This window comes from Lipotes vexillifer, unplaced genomic scaffold (genome assembly GCF_000442215.2).
Source record: "Lipotes vexillifer unplaced genomic scaffold, Lipotes_vexillifer_v1.1 scaffold451, whole genome shotgun sequence".
NCBI classification, from domain to species: Eukaryota; Metazoa; Chordata; class Mammalia; order Artiodactyla; family Lipotidae; genus Lipotes; species Lipotes vexillifer.
Genome location: NW_006795989.1, coordinates 1,227,978 through 1,237,981, shown reverse-complemented (window position 1 = coordinate 1,237,981; position 10,004 = coordinate 1,227,978). Strand labels below are relative to the sequence as shown.

Genomic DNA, 10,004 nt, shown 5'->3' with positions numbered 1-10,004 from the left:
ATTGTTACCGATTTCACCAACATGGCCTTTGTCCGAAGTCCAGTCTTCCTCAGCGGTGGACAGAATGAAGCCTGTGCCGGGATGGTCCCCTGACAACACGAGCTGGCCGCAGTCTGCCCAGACGCCTCCGCCCAAGACACAGCGCCAAGCTCGGGCCCACGGGGACTTCTCTCCTTCCCCTTACCAAGGCAGTGGACATAGCGCCTCCCTTGAGCCTTCCAAGGATTCTACTGAGGCCCTGGTCCAACCAAGACCTCCAGGGGGAAAAGAAGCAGCCGCCGTGTCAGGTTTGCCTCACACCAGCATGCCTCCCACACTGTCCCCTCTCCCACCAGTGGCGTCCTTCCATGCTGACCTCCCATCCTGGCCACCGTGGGTAGGGACTCCTTCCACGGCAGAACTACATTCCCCGAGGGCAGACGCTCTCCCCTCATCTTCACCTCCTTCATTGGCTCCTGCCTCACCTCATTCCATCATCTTTTCTAAGCCAGCAGAGCAACCCACCAAAGTGCTTTTATTCCCCCAAACAGCTCCAACTGACTCATCCTCAAGTCAGAGCATAGCTAATCCCCTAAACCCATTTGCTGAGGAAATGAACCAGACTCCATCCAAAAATGCCCAGGATTTAATAGGCATCCCTCATCTAGGTTTTCCTGGATCCTCAAGCCCAGCAGAGGGTCCTCGCTCAGCAGTCTCTCACACACCTGAGTTTCTGAGCTCCGTGGCCGGCCTGGCCCGTCTGTCTGTCCCTCCCCTAGCTCCCGGAAGTCTTCTTCAGCTTCCCGGTGGAACACCCTCATCATCGGTGTTGGAAGGGGCTCCAAGTCCTGCATCCACCCAGCCAACTGAAGCTGAGGTGGCTGGAAGAGCACGTAATGGGGTGTCTCTGCCAGCCTTTAAGAGCACCACAACCCATGAGGCTGTGTCTTCACCTGTCCAGGCTGCAGAATCGGTGGCTGTGGGAATGATCAGCCGAAAGGCAGCCCCTGCTGCTGCCAAGGACTCTGCTCACCCCCTGCATTTGTCAGCAGCTCCAGAGAATTCCAGAGGGCCCACCCTTTCGGCAGAACACACATCCTCCCCTTTGGTGCCTTCTCTGCCTCTCACCCCAGCCAGCCGAGGGCAAGAAATCCTTTCTGGGGAGGTTCTCACATCCCCATCAAATGGCGCAGTGGCGGACTTCCCCTCCGTGCCTTCTTTCCTCCAGCTGGCAGGGAATCATGCCTCTCCATCCGCCATGCCCCCAATGCCAACTCCTCAAGAAGCAGGCAATTATGGATCCTCGCCTACTGCAGCTGCAGACCTGCTCCTCTCAGGCACATTTCCTAATCTTCCTTCCACGACTTGGACATTTCCCCTGCAGAAAGAAGGTAACGGAACAGCTGTTTTAAAGAAAAACAAAAAGGCAAATTTGACAGTTGCTCTCCAGACCGTTTCAAGTAAAGAGAGGCCAAGTCTTCACACTGTAAGTGGAGTCACCTCTGATTTTAGCACTGATCGGGTTTCTTCAGACATTACACCACCAAGAACAAACCTCCTTCCTTCAGAATTATCTCCATCTTCCATCCCCTTCGCACGAGCCACCCAGACTGTTTCCCCATCTCATAGCTCTTCCATCGCCAAGCCAGATACTTACACAGTTGTGACGGACCATTTTGAGTTGCCAGTTTCAGCTTCCAAACAGGTGACAGCATTTCCCTCCTCCAGTGAGGTCTATGATTTCTCAACAATGGGAGACAAGAAGAAGCCAGCAATCACAGATGTTTTCTGGCATTCTCTTGCAGCAGAAACTGGATCCCTTTCAACAGAACCAATGATATCTGGCTTGCTGCAGCAAACAAATTATGATGTGAACGGGCACACAATTAACTCCACAAGTTGGGAAACTCACTCAGCTTCAACTGCTCCTCCCGGTGGTTTAAATTCTGCTGCCAGTACAATAAAATCTCGGGATTTCAAAGATAATGTTGGCCATTTAGCGACTGCAGAAGGCTTTAGCATTCAGGATCCAGTCTCTGGTACAAGCACTAACCAGCTCGTCCAACAGTCAGACGTTACCATGGTTGGAAACCATACGGGCTTCTTGCCTATAAACACTAACAACTATTCCAGAGACTTTCAGACAGCTGAGGTTGAAGATGACCCATCCATAAGTCAACATTCTGTGTCTCATCCCCATCTACGGCTGCCCGCCCATCCAACACACTCTCCTGTGCTGACCTCTCCAAGTCTAACTTCCACAGCTAGCTTATGGGAAATGCTTTCAGATGGAATGGATACAAGTTTCCAAATTTCCGGCAACATTTATCCACCTCCGGTGATAAATGCTTCCCCACCGTTCCAGGGTATCCCGAGATATCACTCTACTGCTGAATCCCCTCCTCTATCAACCAGTGCCTTATTCAGGACCCCATCCAAAGCACTGCCGGCTTCTCAGCGCCCCGAGAAGTGGACAGGTGCAGCCACTAATGCAGGTAGTTTGTTTCCTGGTACCCCCTCCCTCAAAATAGGTGTGACTGCTTCTGGGGCCAAAGCATCTTCAAGCTCAACACAGATACCCAGCTTTGCTCAGAAGGAGCAGATATACCTGATTCCAGGATGGTGAATGAGTTAGCAGTCCAGATAGTCAGGCCCCTGATCTTCTGCCGACTTGATTTTTTGGAAAGTATTCAGAATTTAAGTGTCCTTATTTCGAACCATAGCTTTGCTCTAAGTGGCATTCTCATTATGGTTAATCGACTTAATGAGCCTAAAGCTGTTTTGCCTAAATTCCAGTGCTCAGAGACTTTTCACCCCAGCAAATCCATAAGTTACATCCATCCATTCCCACAGTGGTGTGTGCATTCCGGACCAATGACAAACTTCGCTTTTCTCTCTTTGCAGTGGACTCCTCGGTGTCGCCCAAGGCAGAACCAACAGCAGCAACCATGTTGTTTCTTCGGAAACCAAGTCCACTGGTGCTGTCTGCAGCCCTGGTTGCTAAGGGCGCCGGCAGCAGCCCTTCGGCTGTGGCCTCGGGATTAGTCAAGAGCAGCTGGACCACTGCTGTAGCTAAAAACGTCACAAGCAACGCAGCATCTGGCCCAAAGGTGACACCAGGGGTAGCCCATCCAGCCTTCTCGTTCACGCCGACCTACATGTTTGCAAGAACAGCACACACCATGAGCACTCCCATGGCCATGCAAGGGAACACAGGCACTGCCTCTGGCCTGTTGTCCACAACACACCTCCCCAGGAAACCACAAGCCATGCACACGGGCTTCCTGAACCCCACCAGCCCAGAGATGCCCAAGGTGTCCACCGCACGCCCGCTGGCAATCACGTCAGCCTTGACGTCCATCACTGCACCAGTAAGGGCCACCCGGGTGCCGCCTTTGTCAGCAGAAAACACAGACGCCGGTCTTCCCTCTGTGTCCATGGCCATGGTCACAACTGGCAAAATGGCATCCAACCTGGAGTGTCAGATGTCCAGTAAGCTCCTGGTGAAGACAGGTAAGAGTCCACTCTCCTGATTTGACTTGAAAGCAGCAAGTGCATCCTGGCCTCAGAGGTATAGACACAGACGCCGCTCTTCCCTCTGTGTCCATGGCCATGGTCACAACTGGCAAAATGGCATCCAACCTGGAGTGTCAGATGTCCAGTAAGCTCCTGGTGAAGACAGGTAAGAGTCCACTCTCCTGATTTGACTTGAAAGCAGCAAGTGCATCCTGGCCTCAGAGGTATAGCAGAATTATTAGATTTCTTTGAGATCAGTGGTTCTCAACCAGGGGGGGATCTTGCCCCCCTGCCCAGCCACCAGGGGACATTTGGCCATGTCTGGAGATGTTTTTGGGTGTCTACAACTTGGAGGGTAGGGACAGTGTTACGGGCATCTAGTGCGTTAGAGCCCGGGGATGCTGCTAAACATCCTACAGTGCATAGGACAGTCAGGCAACAAAGAACGATCCAACCCAAAACATCAGTAATGCCGAGGTTGAGAAGCCCTGATCTTTATCAAGTGACAGAGGAGAGGAGCAGCATGTGACATGGATTCTAGTCCTGGGATCCATCCTGATATCAGAGGCCCCTGGGAAACCAGTTCTGCCAGTGAGTCTAAGAAAACAAATGTACACCAAAGTTTGCGTGTAGAGACCTCGGTGATGTCTCACATGCGTGAATGATGTGATCGGTAAAATACAGAATCTTGGGAAGGGCTACAGAACTCAGAAAGGCTTTCTGTCATGTATTTTCTCAACCAGCAGATACTAACAGTACAGCTACCGTACACTAGGTTGGCGCCCAAGATTTCCTCCGATGTTAAAAAGGAGACCTTCTTGAAAAAGTCGCGTAGATGCTATCTTTTTTAGGCCCCGCCTCTGAGTTGCAGCAGACGGGCCAAAAAGGCACAGGATGCTTTTAATAGTGCGGTAATGTCTGCTATAAAAAGCATTAGACACATTATTTGAAAGAACATGCCAGTGTTGAATGCTCATGTCCCGCCTTCGTCTTCACCCCGCAAAGAATTAAATGAAATTATCTCTTGAGACGTGTCTTATTCTAAAATGGGAAATTGTGAAACTAGGCAGAGCAGAAAGCACAGTATCTTTTTCAGTTTCTCAAGCAGTTGTACCATCTGGTTTTCCACATCCCAGCCACCTAGGTGCGGAAATCTGGAACATTCTCCCCTTCCTCTTCACAACCTCCCTTCACCCCAGCCACCCCCAGTCAATGACCGGTTCCTTCCAGTTCTACCTCCTAAATACCTCTTCCCTCCACCCTCACTGCCGCTTCCCTGGTTCACACCGTTACCATCACTCACCTAAATTTCTGAAACCACAGCCAGATTTCTCTGTCTGCCTTCAGACTTCCCCCACCCTCCAATCTGTTCTCCAGTCTGGAGTCCAGGGAGCCTCCTAAAATACATGCCTTTGCTTTAAACCCTTCATTGCCCACTGCCCCAGGACCGAGCCTGATACTGTAGGCTGAAATATTCACTTCTCTCCCCTGTGCCTTTGCACTTGGTCTTCCCTCTGCTGAGAGTGGCAGGGGGCAGTCCCTCCAGCCTAGGCCTGGCTCACGCCCATCATTCTCCAAGACTCAGTGGAAGCGACAGTTCCTCCGGGAAACCTTCCCTGATCCCCACCCCCTTGCGCAAGTCAGAGCTGGATGCTCCTCCAAGGGCCTCCAACCACATCCTAGGCTTCCGTTCACATAGCACCCGTCATGTTCAATCACAGATGCCTCTTCTGCATGCCAGGTCTCCATTCCTGTCTCTGTCCCGCTTGTGGGGAGAGGACTGCACCTCCTGATGCAGGGTTGATTTAGGCTGTTTTAGGATGCAGGGCCTGCAGTTAAGGAGGTTCTCAGGGATGCTGTTCCAGGAATTTCCTTGCATGCAGACCGGTCAGGGGCAGGCAAGGCTTAGCCTGGCTTTCAGAGTCAGAGGCAGCGTTGGTCAGAAGTGAAGTGCCACCAGCATGCTAGCTCTCTCTCCACTAGGGCCACACGAATGGCTGGGGCCTTCTCTCCTTAGGACTTGAGCGGGACCAACGGAGCTGCTGCCCCATTGGTTGGACCTGGGCCCACTAGCTTTGCTCAGAACCTGTAGGAGGCGGTGGGTAGCTGGGGAGGAGGGGAGGGCTCATTCATTGGGAGGCCTCTGCCTTACGCTGATTGCATGCTTCTGTTTCGCCCCACAGTTCTCTTTCTGACCCAAAGGAGGGTGCAGATCAGTGAAACCTTGAAGCTTAATGTAGCCAGAGGGCTCACACAGGCGTTGCGGAAGGCATTTCGCCAGAATGACGTCTTGGCTCATGTAAGCCCCCTGCTTTTGTAACCAGGCTCATCTATCTCTTCCTTTTGGGTCCAGAGTCTGTTTAGGTTGTTTTCTTCCTACCTGGGTACCATAGCCACAGCAGAAGTAGGATCTTTCGTCATTTGGGCAAATAGCTAATGCATGGTAGCTGGAGAGGGTCAAATTCTGAGATGGAAAATTGAGGATAATTGCCTTATGTCTAGTTTTTTTTCTTTTGTTCTGTTTTTGTTTTTTTTTTAAGCCTGGAGGTTCTGTTTCAAATTGTCCCATTATCCTGTTGTTTGGGGAAAGTATTTAATTGTGTCAGTGTAATTTTGCAGAAATCATCCATTGTGTTTTTCCTTTATCTTCCTCACCATTGTGAACAATTAGTGATTTATTTCTGGACATTTAAAAATCACTCTGACTTGTAAACTGAGTCCACCTTTGCTTAAATTGCCAGCAGCAGATAGGGAAGTAAACATTTTTTTCTCTAAACACTTTAATGCCAAGAACTATTTAACAACCACTAGCTGATTTTGATGGCATAGCTAAGTGATGGAAGCCTTGCTTTACACCCTTTTGGTTTGATTCCAAGTTTTCAAGCAGTAAATGTGATTGGCAGTCAGAGGACAACCCTTTACATCACTAAAAAATAGTGCTCTCACTTCCTCCTTTGATGCTTTGTGCCCCAGCTGCATTCAGATTAGGGGTCCTTCCCCACCACCACATGAAGGACTAGGAAGGAGACTGGGTACACAGTTTATTGGTCATTGTTAATCTCTTTTATGTAATTCTGAAAAAAAAAAAAAAAAAGAAGAAGAAGAAATGCTCTCCACGAGAGGCATCTGTGGTTTCTGCGCCAGAAACTTTATTTGAAAGTTGAAAATGTGAATGCTTCCAGGTAGTTACCTGAGACAGTTTTCACTAAACTTTGGTCGTCTGCAAATTACCCTCACAGCTTTTGCCTTTTTTGCATATCATCACAGACCGCTGTGACAATTAGTACATGTTAGTTTTTTTTTAAATCGGCTTTTATTTAAAAAACACTTAAGATTGGGATTGACACACACACACTACTGTATATAAAATAGATAACAAATAAGAACCTGTTGTCTAGCACAGGGAACTCTTCTCAATACTCTGTAGTGACCTATATGGGAAAGAATTTAAAAAGAGTGGATATATGTATATGTATAATTGATTCACTTTGCTGTACATCTGAAACTAACACAACATTTTAAATTGACTATACTCCAAAAAATTAAAAAAAAACCCACTTAAACACGTTTCTTCTGAAAGGATGTTTGATATTACCACCATAAATGGCAATCAGGATCATTTGCCACAAATAAAAGGTAATCATAAAAAGGAGAATAGGGAGTTCCCTGGTGGTCTAGTGGTTAGGATTTGCACCTTCACTTCCATGGCCCAGGTTCAATCCCTGGTCAGGGAACTGAGATATTGCAAGCCGAGTGGTGTAGCCAAAACTTTTAAAAGATAAAAATAAAAATGAAAATAATGGAGACAGTCTGTTAAATTCTAGCTAGACATTGTTGCTTACAGAAGGCATTAAGGCTGGGCCTGGTGTTCCTTTGTTTGTTTAAAAATATGGTTAGCAAGGATTAGAGAGGTGTTAAAAGTCAATTATCCTCAAACTGAGACCTGCTCCTTGAGGTAATTGGAAGGATTGGAATGGGAGTAACTTTCTTGCTGGGTGATTTGGTGGCATTTGGTGCTGAGTCCATGTTCCATCCAGAAAGTCACCTAAAGTCCCACCTAAAGTCACCTTGAACACTGCCTTTAGGTAACAACGTGCTGGGGAGCACACAGTGTGGAGGAAGCAAAGGCATACCCAGCCTGCTGCAAAATCAGTTGTCTTGGTTTCTTTGGCAAATACACATGACACTCCTAATAGAGATGCAAGAATAAGAGGGAGGAAAGCGGGTGTTAAAAACACCCTAAACTGCTGATATAAAACTCTAAGAAAACAAAACAAAGTAAGAATAAAATCGAAAGTCTCAGAATCTTCCAGTTGGGTCAGAATGAGCTCAGATCATCAACATCCCTTAGGACTCAGCTGTAAGAGAAACTCTCCATGGCCCATCCCTGCCTTGGTCTTGAACCAGTCACAAGCTAAGAATGGAATGAAGTCTGAACAGGTCTTCTCTCAGCTTCTAAAGAAAGGAATTCACCTCCTTTACTACCTGACCCCTGTCCTGAAGGGCCTCCACTTAGTCTGTCACTTCTGCCTCTTAATGTTTATAAATGATGAGAAATATGATACAGCTGTTTTTCCCAGCATTCCATTCCCTGGGAATCTCTTTTGGCTGCCGTCTCCTGCATGCCTTTTTGGGTGCTAATTGATGCCCACGGATTTTACTGAGGCACTTAAAGAATAATAATTTTAAAAACCCGCACATTTAATTCTATTCCAGAATTAAATTAAATATAGATTGAATCCCATATCCGTAGGTTCAATATAAACTATATTTTGTTGTATTCTTGTATTTTGAGACTTGACAATCCCCATAGGCTTATGGGATTCTTAGAATATTTGTCGAATGGGAGTGTCCTATTCCTCAGCCATGCTGAGTAACAGTTGTGGTTCTAAGAAACACCAAGAAGAACTTAAAGTACCATGGAAATGAACACTGAGTTCTGTGGGTCCATTTGTTTTGTAGGTGGACATTCTGGAACATTCTCACAATGTCACTGTTGGTTATTATGCTACCAAAGGGAGGCTGGTCTACTTGCCTGCTGCAGTGATTGAAACGCTGGGCGTTTATGGGATCAGCAATGTCACTGCAGATCTGAAGCAACACATCCCAGCCTTGCAGTCTGTGGCAGTACTTGCCTCCCCGTGGACTCCCCAGCCTGCAGGCTACTTGCAGCTGAAAACAGGCAAGTAACTCAGAAGGAAAGGATTCCTATCTGCTCTGGGATCAGCGGTGGTACCAAGAGGACACCTGTTTGAAAACTCCATCACTGGCTGCTCTGTTATTTCTTAGAGTCATTGTGTACCTTCCTCCAAGGGCCTTGCTATAATCAAATGTCCAAGTTCCTTGCACAGCAGCCTAAACTTTTCCAACCTGGATTCATTAGAAATATTCTTTCACAGGAGTCTTTCTTCCCAATTTATATAATTATGAGTATATCGTACTTGTGAGCATCAAATACTGTATTTTTTTTTTCTGTATTACCAGCGGATACTGAGGAGAGTTGAGCGTCCATAAAATTTGTGCTTTGCAGCAACACGTTCCAGATGCCCCTGAATCAGAATCTCTGAGCTTAGGCCTTGGAATCTTTCTTTCAAACTCCCTGGTGACTCTGCTCCTGTGGTTTGTAAACCACAAGAGTAGAGGAACCATTGAAATGGAAAGACTCAAAACAACTTAGTCACGCAGGCCAACTGATTGTTTTTTTCCCCTCCAAAGAAATAGAAGACATGATCACTCTTAAGCCATTTTGTTGTCTTGGAGCAGATGTCTCCATATGCCAATCAAATGAAATCACAAAATCCTTTGCATTGGAGGGAATCTCAGGTTCGATCCTGCTTTTAATTCTTCTATGTTATAAATCATTTTAAGAGCCACTTCCAAAACTGCAGCTGTCCTTATTTGCTTGATTTCTCTGATGTAAAATCATGCCGTTTTATATCATGACTGCTACTGAGTTCAAGGAACTAAGACACAGAGCTTTGGTGAGCACTGATTTATTACTCTCATTCTAGTGCTACAGTTTGTGAGCCAGTCGGACAACATACGGTCCTGCAAGTTTGCTCAGACGATGGAACAGAGGCTACAGAGGGCCTTCCAGGATGCCCAGAGGAAAGTTCTGAATACTAAAAGCAACCTGACGATTCAGGTAAGGAGGAGGGTGCTTCAGCCGTGTAGTTGACAGAGGCCAACCGGAACACAAATGTTGGCAAGAAGTGATCTGGTCCCACGTTTCAAAGCTGCCTGGTGTAAATGTAACTTTGTACTTCGGGCATGTGATGTCAACAGGAGAAGGTGCCACTTTGGGGCCACCCAGTTGAGTCAGGCCTGGCAATGATGAGGATGTCTGGGGTGTGGTGGTCATGACAAGGAAGATGCTGTGACACTGTGTACCTGCTGTGATTTGGGATTTTATATTTATTTTCCTAAGCCTTTCTTGGGAAGGCTTGAAGCTTCCTTAACCTTTCTAATACATTTATCATTATTATTGTTTTTTTTTTTTTTTTTTTTTT

The 10,004-nt window shown here is 47.2% G+C and overlaps 1 protein-coding gene across 1 annotated transcript in view; it reads left to right on the top strand.

Annotated features, from left to right (window-relative positions):
• Window positions 1-592: 592 nt before the first annotated feature.
• Window positions 593-10,004, top strand: part of KIAA1549L (KIAA1549 like) — a 136,719-nt gene continuing 127,307 nt past the window's right edge. Inside the window, exons 1-5 of the mRNA XM_007468083.1 lie at window positions 593-2,456; window positions 2,884-3,492; window positions 5,679-5,794; window positions 8,458-8,677; window positions 9,507-9,640. Coding sequence (XP_007468145.1) covers window positions 593-2,456; window positions 2,884-3,492; window positions 5,679-5,794; window positions 8,458-8,677; window positions 9,507-9,640 — 2,943 coding nt within the window. The remainder of the gene's footprint in view (window positions 2,457-2,883; window positions 3,493-5,678; window positions 5,795-8,457; window positions 8,678-9,506; window positions 9,641-10,004) is intronic.